The 20,131-nt window shown below is 52.8% G+C and overlaps 6 protein-coding genes across 6 annotated transcripts; 3 read left to right on the forward strand and 3 right to left on the reverse strand.

Moving 5' to 3' along the window:
- Positions 1 to 36: 36 nt before the first annotated feature.
- Positions 37 to 2,088, forward strand: B0T23DRAFT_359251 (uncharacterized protein). Its single transcript, XM_062836220.1, has one exon. The coding sequence runs from the start codon at positions 157 to 159 to the stop codon at positions 1,948 to 1,950; it is 1,794 nt and encodes a 597-aa protein (XP_062693527.1). The 5' UTR covers positions 37 to 156; the 3' UTR covers positions 1,951 to 2,088.
- A 26-nt stretch (positions 2,089 to 2,114) lies between these two features.
- B0T23DRAFT_155282 (uncharacterized protein) lies at positions 2,115 to 5,271 on the reverse strand. Its single transcript, XM_062832623.1, has 4 exons — positions 3,551 to 5,271; positions 3,390 to 3,467; positions 3,022 to 3,325; positions 2,115 to 2,963 (listed from the first exon to the last, which is right to left on the reverse strand). Exons 1-4 carry the CDS (start codon positions 4,900 to 4,902, stop codon positions 2,280 to 2,282), a joined length of 2,418 nt encoding a protein of 805 aa, XP_062693528.1. The 5' UTR covers positions 4,903 to 5,271; the 3' UTR covers positions 2,115 to 2,279.
- Positions 5,272 to 8,223: 2,952 nt separating this feature from the next.
- B0T23DRAFT_316725 (major facilitator superfamily domain-containing protein) lies at positions 8,224 to 10,751 on the reverse strand (the record flags this gene model as incomplete). The annotated part of the gene is made up of 5 exons (XM_062834949.1): positions 8,224 to 8,799; positions 8,879 to 9,372; positions 9,659 to 9,823; positions 9,998 to 10,046; positions 10,239 to 10,751. The coding sequence occupies 5 exons, from the start codon at positions 10,749 to 10,751 to the stop codon at positions 8,224 to 8,226; spliced, it is 1,797 nt and encodes a 598-aa protein (XP_062693529.1).
- Positions 10,752 to 13,637: 2,886 nt separating this feature from the next.
- On the forward strand, positions 13,638 to 15,193 carry B0T23DRAFT_155398 (uncharacterized protein). Its single transcript, XM_062832624.1, has 2 exons — positions 13,638 to 14,027; positions 14,099 to 15,193. The coding sequence occupies exons 1-2, from the start codon at positions 13,906 to 13,908 to the stop codon at positions 15,168 to 15,170; spliced, it is 1,194 nt and encodes a 397-aa protein (XP_062693530.1). The 5' UTR covers positions 13,638 to 13,905; the 3' UTR covers positions 15,171 to 15,193.
- Positions 15,194 to 15,466: 273 nt separating this feature from the next.
- Positions 15,467 to 16,479, reverse strand: B0T23DRAFT_381116 (uncharacterized protein). Its single transcript, XM_062837245.1, has one exon. The coding sequence runs from the start codon at positions 16,221 to 16,223 to the stop codon at positions 15,834 to 15,836; it is 390 nt and encodes a 129-aa protein (XP_062693531.1). The 5' UTR covers positions 16,224 to 16,479; the 3' UTR covers positions 15,467 to 15,833.
- Positions 16,480 to 17,126: 647 nt separating this feature from the next.
- On the forward strand, positions 17,127 to 18,719 carry B0T23DRAFT_155410 (Lactonase, 7-bladed beta-propeller-domain-containing protein). Its single transcript, XM_062832625.1, has 2 exons — positions 17,127 to 17,704; positions 17,758 to 18,719. Exons 1-2 carry the CDS (start codon positions 17,325 to 17,327, stop codon positions 18,548 to 18,550), a joined length of 1,173 nt encoding a protein of 390 aa, XP_062693532.1. The 5' UTR covers positions 17,127 to 17,324; the 3' UTR covers positions 18,551 to 18,719.
- Positions 18,720 to 20,131: the final 1,412 nt, after the last annotated feature.

The following is a 20,131-nucleotide window of genomic DNA, read 5'->3' on the forward strand; positions in this document are numbered from 1 at the left end:
GAACAAATCCGACGTTGTTCATCTTCCCTTCCTTCAGTTCTCCATTGGGCGAGCGCCGAAAGTAACCTTGTGCAATTGTTGACGAGCCTACGCTGGACTAGCTTGCGATACATTGCCCATCACCATTCTACCCACATCCTGCATCGGTCGTTATCGATGTCCACTTCTACCCCGTCCTCCACTGCTCCAAGTACCTCTACCAACCAGAAGCCACTAAAACACCGATCCGTGGTCTCTTCTTTCATCTTCAAACTCCCCCCTGCTTACTTTTCCCCTCCATCCTCCTCCTCCTCCTCCTCCTCCTCTCTACCGACTACCTCCAATTTTGATCCATCTATCCAAAAACCACTCGTGGCTCTGTTCAAACGCTCCGACAAAGTCAGCACTTACACCCATCACTACGCGCCCATCTCCGGTTCCATCGATTCATCCGACCCTTCCCCCCTTAGCGCAGCCTGGCGTGAGATTCATGAAGAGACCACTTTAACTGCTTCCGACCTGAAACTCCTTCGGCAAGGGAAGCCGTACACTTTCTCCGATGAATCAGTCGGGCGAGAATGGACAATCTGGCCGTTTGCCTTTTTGTTGAAGGACCCGGCTGGGGATGGCGAGGGAAGCGAGAAAAAAATAAAAATCAATTGGGAGCACGAGGGGTGGGCATGGTTCGATCCGTTGGACGTGCGAGATACTGAAGATTTCGGAGGAGTGCCGAAGCTGAAGGAGAGTTTGAGGAGGGTCTGGTTTGAGATTGATCTTGGACTTGAAGCCGGAAAGGTGCTGGCGAAGGGGTGTAAACGTCTGGAAGAGGATTATGTGAGTGGGGCGAGGCAAATGGCAGGTGATGCCTTGCGTATCTTGCGGGATGTGATCGACAAGATGGACGACGATGTCTTGGATGGAGAGAATGGAGATGGGAAAGAGGCCAAATGGTGGAAGGAAATTAGAATGGCTGCATGGCATCTGTGGAAGAATGGACGGGAGAGTATGGGCGCGGCCATCATGTCTGCTTTGTTGTCTGCTTTGGCTTCCGTTGAGGCTGAAGTTTTCCAGGACCATGCCACCAGCTCCAAGAGCAGCGGAAAGCAACTCAAATCAACCATCGTCTCCGTTTTGGACCGGGAGATCTCTGCCCGCCCCTTGACCAATGACCAGATTTCCCGATCCTTCGCCTCCTACATCTCCCGTAACCTCCCCTCCTTCAATACACCTCAAAAACCTCTTTCTATACTGACCTTGTCAGAGTCCTCCACGATCACCCACGCCCTTTCCCATCTCCCCATCCTTCTCCCCAATTTCGTCCTTGATATCCGCGTCCTTGAATCCCGCCCCCTGCTCGAAGGCGTCTCTCTCGCCGCCAGCCTCGCCAAAGCTCTCTCCACAGAGTTGGCATCCAATAACGACCGCCAACACAGCATCACCATCTACACCGATGCCTCGGCCTGTCATGCCACTCGGGGGGTGCAGCTGGTGGTGATAGGCGCCGACCGCATCGCCTCAGACGGCTCAGTGAGTAACAAGACGGGCTCGCTGTCTGTTCTCCTCGCCACTCAACACAACGCAAAAGAAGCCAAGGTGGTAGTCCTTTGCGACTCGGAAAAGGTGGCACTCCCTGGACCGCCAGAACAGCACGTGGTGGAGGATCAGGGTTTGGAACAAGTGACGAGGGTGTGGATGGGCGAGGGCAGTAGTAAGCGGATTAGAGGGGCTGCCAGGACAGTATTGAACTTTGCTCATGCCACAAGATTTGAGGGGAAGAAGAAAGAGAAGAAGCATGAAGAAAAGGAGAAGGCGCAGGTAAAAGTGCAAGTGAGAAACGTGTCTTTTGAGTGGTGTGCTGGAGGGCTCATTGATGCTTACGTTACTGAGGAGGGCGAATGGAATGATGAGAACGTGAAGAAGAAGTCAGAGGCGCTTCAGGGTTTGGAGAAACGACTTTTTGGACTCCTGTGAGCTGATGCTGCAGTGGTACCGGATGAGGGAAAAAGGAGAACGATATCAGCTCAAAATATCAAGTATCCAGGGAAGCCCATGGAGTGCGCGAGGGTACGGAGTTTTACCAATGTGTCATCGAAGAAGGCAAAGGATGCTTTAAGATCTAACAAATTTAACGCTAATTCTATCAAGTAAAGGGGTATAATCGCTAGTGCCGATGCCTGCCGTGCAGTTTGTATCATGAGACTCCTAACAAGCAAGTGCATCCGTGGTGTCCAACACATGGGAACTTCCAAACGCCAAAGACAAGAAGGATGACACGAGAGAACCAACAACATAACATGGTCTTAGGCAAGCGAATTGCCCGGTCTATATACCTGCATACCGTCATCATCCTGCCATGTCTTGAGCTCCTGAACAACCGTGGTACCGTCTTCAGGTCTCACATTCTGTAACCAGCCTTGCACATGGCTGGGATACGGCTTCGTCGGAGAGCCCGTTATCGGACCCGAGAGGGCACCCGGTGTGGTCTCTCTGTTCACAGGGCTATGCACCGATCCGCTCTGCTGCTTCTCCGTGGGGACAGATAGCTGCTCATGCTCCTTGCGGTGAATTACTTCGTGCAGCTTATCGACCAAGGGCTTCAGATCGTTGAGGACGTTGTGACAGTCCTTCCCATAGTCACTGCCCGTCATCGCCTCATTCTTGAACACCTCCTTTGCCTTGTCGATGAGGAACATGTCGTACACTCTTTGGTTGACAAAGAGGATTTGATGCATCAGAAGGATGATGGCAGCATTGAAGATGTGATGGAGGTCCTGCACGAGCAGCTTCTGGCCGGGGCTGATGATTTGTAGTCGTCTGCCGATGCGGAGGTTGCGCCGTGCGGCATCGCTGCACTTGCGAATGGCTCGGGTCCAAGGATTCTCCGGTTCCGCTCCGGGGCCCTCAAGCCCAGGTGTCAACCAGGTATTGGCCACCTTCTTCTTAACGGCGGTGAGGAACGCGGGACGGATTGCCAAGATGATGAGCTAAAACCGTTAGCTGTCTGTCATGCACATCATGTGAGGGGTGAACAGGGTTGCATACCTGATTGTAAGCCATGTGCAGTGACAACAAAGCCCGGTCGGTACCGAGTGCCGGGTCCTCGGCTTCGGGTTGGAGTGCATAGTAGTAATAGTTGCTGGGACTCTCCTCCAAATTCTCGAGCTTCAAGCTCTTGGGCAGGTTCTCATGCCATTGATCAAGCTTCCCAATTGCGACCGAAAAGGGCAGCTCATCGAACCCGTCGGCCGGCTTGTTCGCATGATGACGATAGCTGTTGTTGACGATGTACGCGGAAATCTTGGACAGTTCCACATGTGCACACAGCCCAAGCGGCGAAGGAAGGCCCCTATTGAGACACACCATTAGGCCAAGTACGGTGAAGGTAGGTACGATTGAAGGGTACAACTCACGGTGCTTCCTGTGGCAGGGACAGGGTAATGGCCTGATGAGGGACCGCGGGTGGGCGACCCATCAAGCAGCTCAGCCAGCTAGAAGAAACGGGTATGTGTCAGCAAGTGGTTGGCTAGTTGACGCTAGGAGGCAACACCGGTGGGAAATGGCATGGACTAACCGATCGATGTTGTAAACCGTCCAAAAAGTCCTACGCTCGACCTCGGTGACTGAACTTTCCCTGTGCACGCCGTGCATCACGCTGAGATGCATGGCGTTGCTGATGGCCATGTAGGCGGCATCTCGGCGATTGTTCTCCACCAGGTACAGGGCCATCAGGGCCAAAACGGCCACGTTGTAAATTGTGTAGGACGTCATGTCCAGGGGGTTTCCGATCAGCATCCTAGCCGCCGCATAGTGGGCTTCGCCCAATTGGCCATCCACCCGGGAATTCTCCTCGGTCAGGGTCAGCAGATGGGTAAAGGCAAAGGCTGTGTAGACCAATGCCAGTTGGCCGTGCTCCCGAGCGGTGTGGTTCCGCGGTTTAGTGGTGTCCAGCTTGAAGCCAGTGCCAAAACCGGACTGGTCCGGTAGCGCCATCTTGGCGGGGTCCTGGAATGGCCAGAAAAAAATGCCGCCGCACCCTGCCTTGCCGTTGTCGTCCTGGAGAAAGGTCTTGAACTGCGTGATCATGGCCTGGATTTCCAGCTGCGTGGGGATGCGCGGCTCCACGTCCATGGTCGGAAGCAGGAGAGGACGGGAATCGAACGTCTGGTAGCGACCAACCGAATTGAGGAAGGTTGCATTCCTGCTGCCGTCGGGCGTCTCGGGGTTGGGAGAGAGACCTTTGGAGGCCAGCGGCTGCGTCGTCTTGATGAAGGCCTTGAGCGAGTCAAGGAAGGTGGCGCCAGAGGTTTCTCCAAGGTAGCGAGCGGTACCCTCAGCATCGGCCAGCATTCTGCCGTCGTCGACGGGGTAGTCCATCTGCATCTCCGTGTCCTCATCGATGGAGAAGGCGGGCTCAAAGTTGTGGTTGTGTGCATGGACAGGGTAGTCATAGTGCGACGTCGTGGACGTGACCGAGCCTTCGGTGAGATAGGCCTGGCCGGCGGCCCCTACGCCGTCTGGCGAGTCGATGCTCATGCCGCCCTGATCCCCTTCCTGGACAGCCTGCAACGGCTGAAGCAAGCCGCTGAGGTCGATCTTGCTGTTACCATTGCCAATGCCGCTAGCCGCTTTGCTGGTGATCTGGAGTTGACTCTCGTATCTGGCTATCTTGCCGAGCAGCCCGTCAATGTAAGTCTGGGGGACGGTGACCTTTTTAACGCCCTGGGGGTAGATGCACTGGCGCTGGGCCTGGGTGCACTGGCGACACGGCTTCTCGCCCGAGCACTTGATGCGCTTGACATTGCAGTTGTTGCAGGCGAGGGCCACGCGCTTGCGTTGCTCGGGCGCGACCTTTTTCCGCCGCGGGTTGACGGGTAAGCGAAAGTTGGGATCGTCGGCGCCCGAACTCTTGGACGACCTCGGCATATCTGAAGCCAGCTTGTCGGTGTGGTGTTGCTGTCACACCTGTATCCCAAGTGGTGCTTGCCTTGGGTTCTGGAAGGAGGAGGGGAAATGCCGAAAAGGTTGGCGAGAAGAGACGATAGGTCAGGGACGGTAGGATGATGAGGCGATTGGGATCACACTGGCACCCGACCACACTTTCCATCTGGCAGTGTGCGTCAAATAGCCTTGGTTCTTGCCAGTGCCGCGTCGTCCTGTTCACCTCCTGTCGACGGCGAGGATGGCGATGATGCGTTCAGCAGGTAGTCTTTGTAGTCGAGAGTGAGTTGTCAACCGGTGAGGTGAGTGAGATGAGAGCCCGGGAGTGTCGGCGTCGGCCGGCGTCAATGAGCGATAAGAGGTGAAGTGAGGCCGGGTGATGTCGATCGAGGTCACAGATGTGCAGGCTTGACCACTAGGTGCACACAACGAAGGACTCGCTGACAACGGCTCCCCCTCTTGACCGACCGGTGTGGTCCGTGTGGTCGCGATGGTGGTGGCACGTCCAGACGGGGCGTCAGGTCGTGTCGTTGGGGGGAGGAAGGAGGGTGGTTAGTTGGGTGAAGCTGAGAAGAAGCACCGAGGGAAGACGGGAAGGATGGAGGAAGAGGAGTGGAGGGAGTGGAAGAAGGAGGAAGTGAAGAGAAGAGAAGACTGGAAAGAGGGGGGGCGAGTCAGGTGAAGAAAAGACGAAAAGGCAAGACCGAAAGACGGCAAGTGTAAATGCAAGTTCGTTCCGCCAAGTCACTCACTTCCTCGCTCCAGAAGAAAACGGGAAGGAGAAAACGGGGACAACGGGGGTCAGTGGTTAGGTCGTCATCCACAACGGGCAGCAACGACGGAGAGACGGGACAACGGGACAAGGAAGGTCGGGAGCAGCAGCAAGGTGAGTAAGGCAGCCGCCGGAGGAGAAGTGGAATCAGCCCAGGTCGGGAATCGAGACGTCGACTTTCAAGAACCACACCCGGATTTCCAATTCGTTCGTGCTCAAGATCCCATCACCGTCGGCCACACAGCACACAGGTCGAAGTCGAAGAAAAGGAAGGAGTCGGCGACAAGCGGCGGCTGATGATTAAGCTAGCAGCGAGTACAAGTACCGCACTGGCATCGGTGTCAGTACCCGTCCGTGGATTTTGTACCCGCGCCGGCCACTTCCATGCGCTTTTGGCGGATTCGGATTGCGTGGTGCGAGGATTGGAGGGATTCCTTGGGGAGGGGACGGACGGGAGTGGATGGGAAGAACACCAAGGAAATATTTGCAAGGTACTCGGTGATAGCAGGCTTTGTGGCAGCTAAGTCCGTTGCCGGGGCCTGAGAGGGCTTGCCAGGGGCTACCAGGGCTCGCTGGGGCACCGGTGGGCACACGGCCAGGGCATACACGCGGGTGGGGGGAAGACACCCCGCTAACCCAAGCTACATCTGGAGGTAACGTACCTGCCGAGCTGCCCTAGAGCATGTCTTTGGTACTGTATCCGGAAAACAGCCCGTGCGCACCCGCTCTTCCATCGACCGTCGGAGCCCACTGTTTCCTCCCACTGGTCCCGACCGGGTACAGGGGCACGGGGCACAGATGTCGAGTGGGCAAGTAGGTAGAAATGTGGACTCGGAGGGGTAACATGTCCATGGTACCACAGATGGCTCGGAGGAGGAAGGTGAGGCAAGGGCGGTAAGGTAGCACAAGTAGAGGTACCTACTGCAATTTTCATTTTTTCCCTCTTTAAACCCGCGATCGCCCTTCTTCGTTCGCTTCTGTTTGTTTGGTCATCAACATGTAATAGCTGAGACGGGAGGTATCCAAAGCCTTGGAGGCAACAACATGGGACAGAACAGGCCCGGGCTTGACATTCGCTCCTTGTGCTACCACAACTCGGTCCTCACAGCCTGTTCTTGTCTGCTCTTGCCGGTTCATCCTCATGCATCAGCCTTCACCGGGATGCATGGACCATTTGCGCCGACGGCACCGGAAGGGGGGAAAGCACCCAATGGGCTGATGCCCGATTACTTCCCGACTCCTCTCCGTGCAGTGTCTTCAAAAAAGCTTACCTTGCGTCGAAGATGATTGCCGACAAGGCAATAATTCGTAGGGACGAAGCAGTGTCTTCTTGGTCCATCCTTCAATGACACGATACCAACGAGGGACTGGTCAGTCATCAACCCACACTCCCATGACAAGTCACCTGTCACTCGGTAATCGCTCTTTCATCAAAGCGTGGTGAGGGGAGCAACAAAAAAAAAAAAAAAAAAAAAAAAAAAAAAAAAAAAAAAAGGAAGGAGGGGAAACATTTTGTTCGACTGGGGGGGTGGATGGGACCGGGAGCCACTCGCTGCTTCTGGCCGCCCACCATGACCTAGGTACCTACCATGACAAGCGCAGCCGCGAGACCGGCGAAGGATGCTAGGCCCAGAGGGGTTAGACCGGCCTGTGCAAAATTCAAGGTGAAGCTTCCAATCTGACAAACCGAACGGCGGCGTCCATCGATGCTGACAAGCAGTCCTGCCACTGAGTATCCAGTGACAAGACAATGACAAGGTCGACATGGAAGGTACAGCGCAGTGCGAGTGTACCCGTGGGATCGGATGATTGGATCAGATTTCCACTTCATGGCTCTGCCTCGTCACAGCGAGCATCAGCATAGCTCCCGTAAGGTATCCAGCAAGCGTTGAGTGGCATCCAGAGCTGCTGAAGAAACAGTACACTACACCACGGCCGTGGAACGCAACATGGGTACCCCGTGGTCAAAGAGGATACCTTCCACTCACCTCGTCCTCGAGAGGTACAACCAAGACAGTGCTAACCCGTCGGGACCCGTGTCATGGAATGGCATGGTTGCCATGGAGTGCCCGGCATGGCAATCCTCCTCCGCCTTTTTCACCACCGATCCTGAAAACAATGGGCCCTGGGACGGGCGGTGTGCCTCCAGTGTCTACCAAGTCTCCATGTGTGATCAATGTGAGCCAAAACAGGCAACGCTGGGACGCAACATGAATGTGCGAGAGTGGGGGGGCTGGCCGCGTAGCATTGGAACCAATTCACACGACATTGATTCACATCCAGTCCAGTCTAGAATTTCACCATTCGAGAACTCGGTCAGGCAGATCTACGACGGAGAAATCCACCAAGGACCAACGCAGCTACATACCCACAACGAAGCCACACTGCATCGTAGTTGCTGGTCCTTGCATTACACTAATGACTGCGATCGTTGATACCCAATCTTTTTCTCAATCAAGAGGACCAGGTACCCGACATACGGAGCTATACCTACATCCACCACCTATCACCGTTTTTCTTACACGACCCTTGGCCTACAAGTTATGACCCCTAGAACTTGGCTTCCCCTCCCCATCCATTGTCCTACATCGATTCTCGCTGTCCCATTTCATGCTGCTCTCCTCCACCATCTTTCCAACCTCAGCCTCATCCATTCTCCTGTTCTCCCACCTCAGCACCTCCGTATACGCCCAATACCCCATGATTGCTATCCCAACAAACCCAAATGTGATCAATAACGGCTCCCTATATTCATGTCCCCTTTCCTCTTGACCATGGCCACTGCCGATCCTAAACACCCAGCTCCCAATAACCCCCGCCAGATTACCCCATCCGTTGACACCCAGCACAAGCGCTCTCTTGTTGGGGGAACGCGTGTTATTGGATAGCCAAGCAGCGGTTAGGGGCGGGGGTACGTAGGAGCCGAAGAGAAGAATGCACAGGGCCATGTACTTGCCGGACGAGGAAGTGGTGAAAACAATGCCTGCTAACCCGACTGCGGAAATGGCAAGTCCAGCCATGATGTGATATCCCCGCTCTTGACAGCGGTCGGAGGAAAGGGCAAAGAGGTAGACGCCCAATGCGCCAAAGACGAAGGGGGGTACTGACATCTGTTTGCCGGAGAGTATTAGCGGACATGTACTATGAGTGCGGGAATCTGATGCAGAGATGAGAAATCATGCAACGAACCAGGTTGGCTTGCAGGGCCGAGTATCCCATCCCCTCTACCACCAAAGGTAAGAAGACCGAGAATGCGGTGCTGGGGATACTGGCGCAAATGTTGCAAAGAAGAAGGAACCAGAGCTTCCAGTCACGGACAGTTTCGACAATTTCTCGCCAGGTTACAAAACGCCCGGATGCTTCTTCTTCAACACCTCCTGTTACCATCCGCTGGCTCTCGGTCTCATCGTCATTATGGCATCTCCCGTTCACTCTATATCCATGTCCGGCCTCTTCATCATCGCCCTCTTCTGCCCATTCACTACTAGCTTTAACTCCATCTACGACTCGACATTTCCTGAATAACGCTCTTTCCTCCGATGTCAAAAACCAAGCACTCTCCGGCCCCTCGGGCAACCATACCCATGCAAACAGTGCGACAAGACACGTCGCACCACCTTCAATGAGGAACAGGAGCTGCCAGCTCTTCAACGTCGGGTGCTCTATCCGGAATATAGCATAGGCTAGTCCACTCGCGGTTAGCGAGCGAATCCCCAGGGTGAGAGCAACTTATACTGTGACTGTGGTGCGTGCATAGATGATTGTTGGGTTGATGGACATGGGCCATGGCCGGGGATGTGAATGGAGCCGTGGATAGGTGTACATCCACACCAGTCCACGTCAACGTTAACGTCTGCTGGCCGCGACAGGGTGGGCTGAGTCATGGTTTCACCATCATTACTGCACCTTCGGCGGCACTGATGACATGTCGAAAGGTTCACGGAGACACGGAAGGGACGTTGTACATACCTATGGCCCCAGAAAACGCCCCTGCCACCGCGTATTGTCCATAGAACAGCGCAATGCGCACAGCAAGGTCATAAGGGGGATAGAACACTGTCAAGTAGGCGAGGGCCGTGGGATAGAATCCGGCTTCGAAGGCGCCGATGAGAAGGCGGGTGGCTAGGAGAGAGCCTATTATGGTTCATGAGTACGTTAGCCTTGGGAACTGTGTGCGTGGGTGGGGGTATGTAAAGAGTAGTGACTGGTTTGGAGGTTGGGAAAGAGAGCCAGAGACTTGTAACTTGATGGAGTTCGAGCAGTTCGATAAAACTGCCATGCAGGGCTACAGTATGAATATCAACTCACCTCTTCCTTTGATAAAGGCCTGAGACAGTGTCAATGCTCCCCAGCTGAGCTACAGTTGGACAAAAAAGACAAAGTGCGTGTTAGTCAAGTGTTCCTGAATTCAGTTTGAGGATCCAATTAAGAGAGGTTGAGCCAGTGAGCCATCCGCAACTCTGGTTTCTACCCAAAATCTCACTCCATCGATCCATCACCGTCGCGATCCTAACAGCCAGGCAGATTGTATCTCAATCAAACAACCTACCATGATTCCAACAATCCACACTCTCCCTCCCCATTTCCTCCCAAAAGCAGCGGATACCGGCTGACAAGCAACAAACATGACCCAAAATGCTGAGATAGCCAGGTTCAAATCGCGCGGCTCGCACCCGATATCCGCTGTGAACCCCTGTGTCTGAGCGTTCCCGACGTTGCCGCGGTCGAGGCCATTGAAGAGGTAGAGGGTGGAGAGGAGCGGGAGAAGGAGGAGATCTGTTTTGCGGTTGATTCTGTGCCTGAGCTGGAGGAGGGAGGGCTGGGATTGGGACTGCTGGCTGATGGAGACATGGGAGAATGAGCAGGAGTTGGCGGTGGCGATGGAGCGGTACGGTTCATGTGAAGGGCAATCATGGTCGCGGGCAAATGGATAGGTAGATCGTAATAGGGGATCAGACTCGGTATCCAGGCCCGGAGAGAAGTCAACAAGTGTGGAATCGAGTCTTGAGCGACGGCTCCGTTCGGACGTGGCTATGGTAGACGACGAGTACATGGCTGCCATTGTTTGGATGACGATGATGACAATGGCAGAGTTGAAGACAGCAATGACGGCGGTGACACGGAAGAGGAGGGTGTAGTACACATTGTAGCCATGGGTTCTTCCATACAGCTTCTGAGTCTGATGGCGTGGATCGACTCCATCGGCGCTGGCCTAATTTCTTACTGACTTCCTACCTTCCGTCTAGTCACATTATATTGCTGACATGAGCGTGTTGTCGCACAGATGGCGGCACCTCCGACACCTTACTTGCCCAATCCGCGGCATGGTCACACATCAATTGACCATGGAAATGGGCGAGGCGACCGGACGGGCAAGACGGGATGTGAATGAAAAGGAAACAAGGCGGAGATGTCACATCGACAAGGGGGCTGACAGGAATGACAGAAATGACAAGGGCGGTGGCATCCATGTCTTGTCTATGGGCTGGGACTCTGGACTCGGGCCTAGAAAGCAACTTGAGGCACTGGAAGCCTTGGCAAGGACAATCAACCAGGGGGTTGAAGGGTTCTTTTCTGCTTTGCTTCTCCTGCGTTTTGGCTGCCCTCTGCAGATTGGCTCACTGGTCGGTAACGTGGGTTCCGTAACGTGCTGGTAGGCGCTAAAGTCACCGTTTCCCAGTCTCCTGGACGTTGGCATCGCTTCGCCCATCATACACTAATTGTCCAATGTGGAAACGTACCTGACACCAAAGACGCACCCAGCCACGTGTAGAACTCGTCCATTGTCCAATCTGTTTTTCCCAGGGGGTTCTACCTTCGCCGCGTAATCTCCCTCCCTGACCCCAGTTCAACGCTTGGCTGAAGGTTGAAGATGACTGGACGACAACAATCCGAACCAACCAATGGTTTTAGACGGTTATGTGATTTATTATCCGGGCCAGCTATGCAACGGAAGGCTCATAGGGCAGCACGAAAAAGGCGATTATTAGGACGATAGGCTGCATTTCAACGGCATCGTCAAAGCGCACTGGAGTTGGCACAGAGACCCCGCGTTCTGTGACTGGTGCGTGTCTCTTTGTTGGCTAGCGCACTGTGTAGGCATTGGCCGCGGCGACGAGTTGCGCCCTCTATGAACGGTGATACTCGGGAGACGCGGCAAACGGGGGTCGTCGATAATAAGCTATGATGTACCTGGAGGTTCAACAGTTGTCAGAGATAGTTGAGGCCCCATATAGCTAGTGTATGGCGTGGCGAAAGAATTGAAGGAGCAAAGTGGTTATTGTCGGGGGAGTGGGAAACGCAGAAACGACGATCATGGGAGCTGTCATTCTTGGCTCTTGGTGTCCAAACGGTCGGGCACCCGGCACATACATACCTCTGCGAGAAAGGGCCCTAGGCAGCTGAGGGCTCGTCAGTCGGCCTCAAATGTGGTCGCTGTCTCGCTGACTAGTGGCAGCGCCATGCTAACATGTACCCGCGCAGCTCGGAATATGGTGGTTACCGAAAAGTCGTGGGTGCAATTGCTTCAATCCGATGCGCGGAAAGGGAAGTGAGACGACTGACCGACAGCTTGTTCCAGTCCTTGGGTTCGGGAGGATCCGAGGAAGGCAGCCGGTGGACCCGGACGTGCTGATAAGGAGGGGAGTACCTCCCTACAAAGGGCATGGATAAGGAAAAGCGGGACCCCCTGGTGGCCGCCCGCTTGCCTGGTCGATGGAATGGATTGACGCAGGGATCGGGTAGTGTAGGGCTCAGTTTTGCATCAATCTTCAATTCTTGACCATTCTCACGGTTCATTCTCAGCGTGTCATCCAATTCTTTGCATCATGCGTTTGTTCGTCTCCCTCCTCAGTGCGATTCGTGATCGAGGTGAGGTATTCCACAATGGGCACGAACAAAGGGGCAACGGGATCGCTGACGGCCGCTGCCTGATGCCGTCTAGAAGCCCGCCTAAGAGGCCGTGCGATGCCAAGCTGAGAACCCTAGGTTACCTCGAGGTATGGATCCTTGTGAGAATCAGATGAGATTGCTGGAATTCCCCACCGTTTCTATGCTCCAACAGGCTAGACCGACTCCCCTGTCTCCATAGCGATTGAAAATCCAGCGCGGCCCCTTTTGGCGGTATACAGAGTCCGTTTGAGATTGAGACTGTGACGGGCAGGATTCAACAGTTTAACAAGTGCATCGATAGGTACCTTAGGCAAAATGACTAATGCTTGAAAGGGGCCGGATACACAAAGTAATAGGCCAATGCAAACACCCGCATCATGAGGCATCTTTCTGAGTTCCGTCGGACGAGCCAGTCTCATCATTTACCATCGGTGGTTTCGGTCTCAGTTTTGGGGCCGTTGCAGCGCTGCGCGCAGAGGAACGCACGCCAAGACCCTCCGTCTACAACAGCAGTGCGTTCGTTCCGCATTACTACCTACAGCTTCAAGGAACGCACTGCCGTACGGTTTGCAGAATTACCTCTTCCTTGGTGCCCAGGTCGTGATACTTGGCATGGCGTTGAGGTCGCTTGGTTAATGTGCTCATGGCTATGGTGCGTGTATGCGAGAAACCATGGCAATGGCCATTTGACTGTCGTCATCGTAGGTCTCAGCTGTAAATGATCATATAAGGCGGGGATATCCGGGCAGCCAAATGAACCATGAACTCTCCCTTCAGGTTCCCTTGATCATCCCAAACCAGTGACACCAACATCACCAACACCAGTGCAGCTGTTCAGACTGTACCCGAGGTTGGTGCCACCAAACTTGCGATGGGTTTTTCCTTCCGTGCTAGTTAGTACCAACACACGCTAAAGGGCTGGAACAGAAAGCAAACGCGGGTAGCACGGCGCGGCCAAGCTGAAAGCAGCATAGTCGCAACCCAACCGAAGGAACTTTGTTGGTCCCCATCCAGGGTCTCTCGGGGTAGGTAGTATCCTGCCAGGGTTTCCGACTCCTCTCAGCGGTCACTTCACGATACCTGCCTACCTGCTCCCTGCGCCACTCAAGCAGCTTTTTCCTCCCTTTCCATTCCCCTTTCTCTTCTCCCAACGCGACTGCTGGTCCGGCTCTTGTCCCGCTGGACTTCGTTTGTCCTTGCGACAGCCGCTCTTTCGCTCTCCATGCCATTGCGCTTCTTGGTTAAGCCTTCGCCTGCTCTTCTTTTTGTTGTTGGATTCAGCTGTTAGGGACCACCCACCGCGCCTCAGCGGAACCATCGCTCGCATGTCGGTCCTACCTACCTTCTCCCAGCCAGCCCGGCGCCTCCTCATCATTCTCCCTGTTGTTTTCGTTACACTTCTCCTCCTCACCGGCCTCTTCAATCATGAGTCCTTTCGCTCGACCTTGTGAGTATCCCGTCGTCGATCATAGCCCCACCACCTGACCGTCGCTAATCCGTTGTTCGTTCCTCCGCCAGGCCAACGGTGGTCATGCCAAAGGTAGTCATCACCACCAACCCCTCCTCCTGCGCTGCCAACCAAACCAGTGGCCCACTCGACAACCTCTCGTCCATCATCCAGGCACTCTACGCGCCCCTTGTCGTTCCCATCACTAGCCCCACATTTACCACGCGCGATGGCACCGTCAAACGCCTGCCTCCAGCTTCAGAGCTGATCCACCACAAATCCCTCGGCAAGCGTATCTGCATTCTCGATGTCGACACGCGCCCCCACACCGGTGCTGGCGGCGTCTTTTCCTCGTCTTTGCCGACCTGGGACGCCCTCAGCCCAGCTTCTGCCGGGTTTCTCTCTCACTACCTCTACGCCTTGATTCACGGCTATACCTACAAGTTTGTGCAGGCGCCTACATACCAGGACCGAGCCCCGCACTGGACCAAGGTGATCTTCACGCAGGAGCTGCTGAAGAAATATGACATAGTGGTGATGATGGATTACGACGCCATCTTTCCCAGCCCCGAGCTGCCGCTGGAGTGGATGCTCAACTACTGGAAGATCGACGACAAGGTCATGGTGGCTATGGCGGAGGATCCGAATGCCGAGGTCAACCGCGACCAGAGGGGGAACCTGAACGTCAACACGGGCTTCATCATTGCGCAAGCCTCGGAAAACACGCAGAGGATGTTCAAGGACTGGGCCGAATGTCCCAGTGAGACGAGATACAAGGGCTGTGCCGAGTGGAAGGGCGTCTATTTCCACGAACAGTCGGGTTTCAGCTCCCACGTGCGGTACGACTTCTTGGACGGGTTGACCATTGCGGAGGAACCGGGCAAGAGCATGATAAGAGCGCTGCCATGCAATGAGGCAAACGGGATTCCCGAGAAGAAGAATCTGGGTTGCACGGGACAGCTCGTCAGGCATCATTGGGGCGGTAAGGAGCTGGCGAAGAGGGAATTTAATGACAATATTATGAATGCGATGCTGCCGCTCTTGATACAGTCGGCGTTCAAGGGAGGCGATGCGACGAGTGCAGTGGCGGATTACAGGAACAAGACCTTGGTGGGAGATCAGATTCTGGATAAGCCTCTCTGAGGCAGCAACTTGAGGGAGAAAAGAAAAGGGAAATACAACCGTATCTTAGTAATGTGGAAAACGGCCAGGCGTTTGGGAGTAGACTGGATCTGGTGGAGTAACGAGCCATGAGCCTTGGACGGCTTGGTCCCAGGAAAGACGGATTTTTTGGTCTAGGATGATCTTCAACGAACAATACTGCCATGTCGGCATAATATGTATACAAGTAATGTTTGATAGCGAAGATACAAAGACGTGGAAGTAGCAGATAACATCGCAAGTGTAGGTCCATGGGGAAACACTGTTCAAGATCATACTTCTAGATCATAGGTTGTGATGGAGACTCCTCGTTACAGACGTTGAGGTTGCACTGCATTGCCTGTACAGATGCCAGGCGATGGATGATGCATACTGCCTGCGAGGTCTACGGCTGAGGATGTCTCTAGAACTCTTGAGATGATCACAATATCTGTGCCAACGACCCGCCTCCCTGGTTCTCAGCAGATGTCCGATAGTTCGATATTCCTCACCTCTCGTCACAATCTCCAATCTTCCGAGACGCAGACATTTTGCTCCCTCTTGATGGACAGAATCGCTTCGTTTCGTACTCTTCGTTCCCCCAGCCGTGGCCCAAACTCAATATTTTTGTCCCCACTGTTGTCTCTTGTCGCATCGCTTCGAGGTTCAATCTCTCTTTGCTGGTCTCGCAGCAACAGGCCCAACATCACTCAGACCGTGCTTCGGTCGTCCATCCCGGTCTGAATCAACCCGAGGATCCAAGAAGTTAGCAATGCGTGAGCCATGAGGACCATAAGTTCCCTCGGGGGCATTGAAACCCACCCCGGATGCGATCTTTTGCGACTTCTGCGTTGATGTCGCCGCTTTTGCGTCGGGGATGTCGCCTGATGGAGGATTGACATGTAACTGCTTGTTCTCGGTCGCTGGGTTGACAACGGTGGAGGCTTGGTTATCGGGGTAAGGACCGCGCGTGTGAGGGTCGTAGTCTGGTACCGTGGCCTGTTTGCGCTCTCTGGGGTTGAGGGCTTCTTTCATGTTTTCAATGATGTCGGACATGGTGGGCGCGCGGATGCGGTTGACCGCGGCTGAATTCGCTTGGTGGATGGAGAAGGCGGTCGATTGGTTTTCACTCCTTCCTAGATAGAGAGTCTGGATTCAGACAAATCAACTGGAAATATTGGTTGGTGAGAAAACAAGAGATGCGGTTTGCAGAATCGTTGCAAGCTGAGAGTTATGGCCGGGAAGCACAAGAAGACAAGACGAGGGACACAAATGGTAGCTGAAGCCCTGACGTCATGGCCGTTGTGCTGGGTAAAGGTAGGAATGCGATAAGATAAGACGTGGGCTGCATGGGCCGGGGATGGGGACAGGCTGGAACCCTGCAGGGAGCCCGATGATCAACTTTACAACTGAAACATTTCACGACGAAACAACTTCGGAATGACCAGTCTCATCTGTCAAGCGATCCAATCTGATGGACCTTGACTTTGGACCCCTTCAGGCTTACCTTGACGGCCCCTAGATCCCATAGCGACATGGGGGTGTCTCAACCTCGTCACATCCGACCGGAAACAAGCAGTTTGCTGTCCAATTCGATCCTCGCTCGACTCTTGCAATATCTCGTCCCCAACGCAGTTGTTCTACAATGGCATTGGCCAGTTTCGATCAAAGTACGTCCCATTTACGACGCTTCGAATCTCCCTCGTGCCTTTCTCCCGGATATTGACGAGTTCTCGGCAGGATCACGTCTTGTGGGGTAACCTCCCGCCTGTGCTGCCGATATCCCCGAATCGGTGCGGTTTCCTCCATTTGGACGTCGTTGTCCACCTCCGGCTACACCGCACCCATGTTACCCCGTCTCGCCTGCGTTTGACCATCGAGTTTACCCCGTGCTGCCTAGCCATCATATACTACGAAGCGTTCCAATCGCCAGCCGCATTCGGCTCCGAACCCAGCCTGGCATTGTGTACAACTCGGATGATCTACAGCACCAAGAGCGTGTTTTCCGGCTAAAATCAGCTTGTCAAACCGTGATAGACGGCCCTTCCCGCCGGGTTCTGGGCCCACAACGAACAGGTACAAAAGGGCATCGCCAAAGTCGTTAGCATCACATCCAAGCCAGCACTCCTCAACTCTCTCTCCCTCGTCGCTATCAACATGGTTCATCTGTTGTCCAACTTGCTGATCGGCCTCGCCCTGGCTCCGTCCGCCCTGGGCGCCACTTTGCTGGTTTCCCATTTCAGCGGACCTGTCTACACCCTCTCCTTGACCACCAGTGGCACCACCGGCAAACTTTCCATTACCTCGCAGGCTAGTGGCTGTGGCACAACTCCTGCGTGGCTGGAATATTACAATGACACCAAGACTGCCTACTGCTTCGACGAGTCTTGGACCGGAAGTGGTGTCATCACCCAGTACAATGTGGGAAGCGACGGACGCCTTACTCAGTCTGGCCAAACCCGGACCAGTGGGAACACGGTCCACGGCAAGGTATACGGAGGATCCGATGGAAAGGGCTTCATTGCCACGGCGCAGTAGTAAGTACCCCTCGATCCTCGACAAGACTTGTTGTTGTCTGACCCCACCGCAGCTCCCCATCAACCATCACCACGTACAAACTTCCCCTCGGACAAGGCCAGGTTCAGCTTGAGAAGTTCACCATGTCGCAACGTGGGCCGAATTCACGTCAGGATGTGCCCCATCCTCATGAGACTCAGCTTGACCCCACCGGAAAGTTCATGCTCGTTCCCGATCTCGGTGCCGACCTGATCCGCATCTTCAAGATCGACGCCAGCACCGGCCGCTTGACCGCATGCCCAGCTGGTCAGGCCTCGCCTGGCGACGGCCCGCGTCACGCACAGTGGTGGAAATCCGCTGACGGCGTGCTTCGCCTGTACACACTCAACGAACTCGGCAATTCGGTTTCCTCTTGGAATGTGGTGTACCCCACTGACTCCAACGGTTGCCTCGCCCTCAGCAGAGCGCAGACCCTTTCCACCTATGCTCCTGGCAAGAAGGGTGGTCCGACTACCAAGGCTGCCGAGATTCGTGTTGCTGGCAATTTCCTGTACGCTTCCAACCGCGCAGATCAGACCTTTGGTTCCAACCAGGACTCAGTCGCCATCTACACTATTGATTCTCAGACCGGTGCTATCGCCTGGAAGGAAGCCGCCAACTCGTACTCTTACTATCCTCGCACCTTTGACATCAACAAGGACGGCACCTTGGTTGCATTTGGTGGGCAGACGTCTTCCAATGTAGCTATCGTGTCGAGGGACCCTGCGACTGGCAAGCTTGGGAACTTGGTTGCTAACTTGCAGGTTGGTAATAAAGGTAGGGCTGGTGAGGAGGATGGTCTTAGTGCTGTCGTCTGGGTGGAGTAGTTTGCTTGGTCTGTTCCTACCGCCAAACGCCTGATCCCCGTATCCACCGCCAAACGCCTGATCCGCTTTGGCACCCCCATCATCTGGATAGCTGCCGAGTCGCTAGCGAGTTTGTAAATAGTTAGAATCAATTAGTTTCACCAATAACAAAGCTATTCACACCCGCGCGCCCGCAATTACCTATTGTAATTTACTATACTTCGTACTACTATTAAGAAGACCGACCCCCGCGTTGCCGCTACCGCTACCGCTATAATAACGATTAATAGGAAATGCTATACTAATTAAACGGCGCATACTAACCGAAAAGCCGTTAACGATCTATAACCTCTACCTTCTCCTATAAGGAGGAACTAGCTATAATAATATAAAAAGAATTATAAAATAATAGATTTTAAATTCGAAACGGAAATTATAAAGCTTCCCGCTATTAATTCGAAGGGTAAAAATAAAGTTACTTTTATTAAATTTACTCTTACCCCGAAAAAGGTTATTATAATTTTTAATTATATAAGTATAGAAAGTATTGCGTTGCGTTCGAAGTTGACTAGGAAGTACGCTTAAATTTGCGTTGCGCTTTATATTTTTATTTTATATATAGTAATTAAAATTTATTTCCAAGTAAGTAAAAGATGATTTATTATTATTTTATACCCACCCGGGTAGATGGAAAGGCTTTGGGTGGAATTTCGATTTTAGAATATAATATACGATTTTAAATAAAAGGATTCGTAAGGGGGGTAGGGAAGGGTAGGAAGGTAGGGTAGTAGAAAGGAAGGGAAAAAACGCTTATTAGGGTTAGGGTTAGGGTTAGTTATAGTAGGAAGAAGGGGGAATAGTTGCATTGCAATCGGGGGTTAAAAATAATAAATAAAAATAAAGGTTAATAATGTGGGGTAGTTCGTTTGTTCTTTTTTCGTTTTCCTTGTGTGTTCTTCTTTTCCTTGCTGTGGGCTTTTGTTTTCAAATAATAGGTAGAGGTATCTAGGCCTTAGCTCATTGCTTATTGAGGAGCAGATTTATTGTACTGGTCGGACGGGACCTTAGGAATATAATGAGTAGAAAGGGGATATAAGGAGGAGATTCCGATTGAGAAGAGAGAGGAAGGTAGGGATTCTAGACTAGACTAAATAATATTTATCCTCGATAATAGATTAAAGAATCCCACTCCTATACTATAGAATTACTATCGAATACCCTTATAATAATAAGTTTAATAACCCTTTTATAAAAGAATTAACTCTTAGACCTATTTAATTAATTTAAAATTAATAAGGAGAATTTTATCCTTTTTATTAATCTTTAGTAGTAATTAATAAATTATAATTTTACTATTCTATTTTAATTCCTAAGGATAAAAATTATATTTAATTCCGGATTTACTCCTTACTATATTTAGGTATGGTAGGGTGCTTTTCGTGTTGGTGTGGTTTTTGCTCTATTTTAAATAGTAATAAGGATGAGATTGAGTTTTAAATTCCTAGTTAAATTGGTTGATGTGAATTTAAGAAATTCCTAAAGAGGGATTCTTAAAGATATAAAAATTAATTTTAAAAACTTTAGAATACTAGTTCGAACGTT

Source organism: Neurospora hispaniola (genome assembly GCF_033458365.1).
Source record: "Neurospora hispaniola strain FGSC 10403 chromosome Unknown B0T23scaffold_4, whole genome shotgun sequence".
In the NCBI taxonomy this organism is placed as follows: domain Eukaryota; kingdom Fungi; phylum Ascomycota; class Sordariomycetes; order Sordariales; family Sordariaceae; genus Neurospora; species Neurospora hispaniola.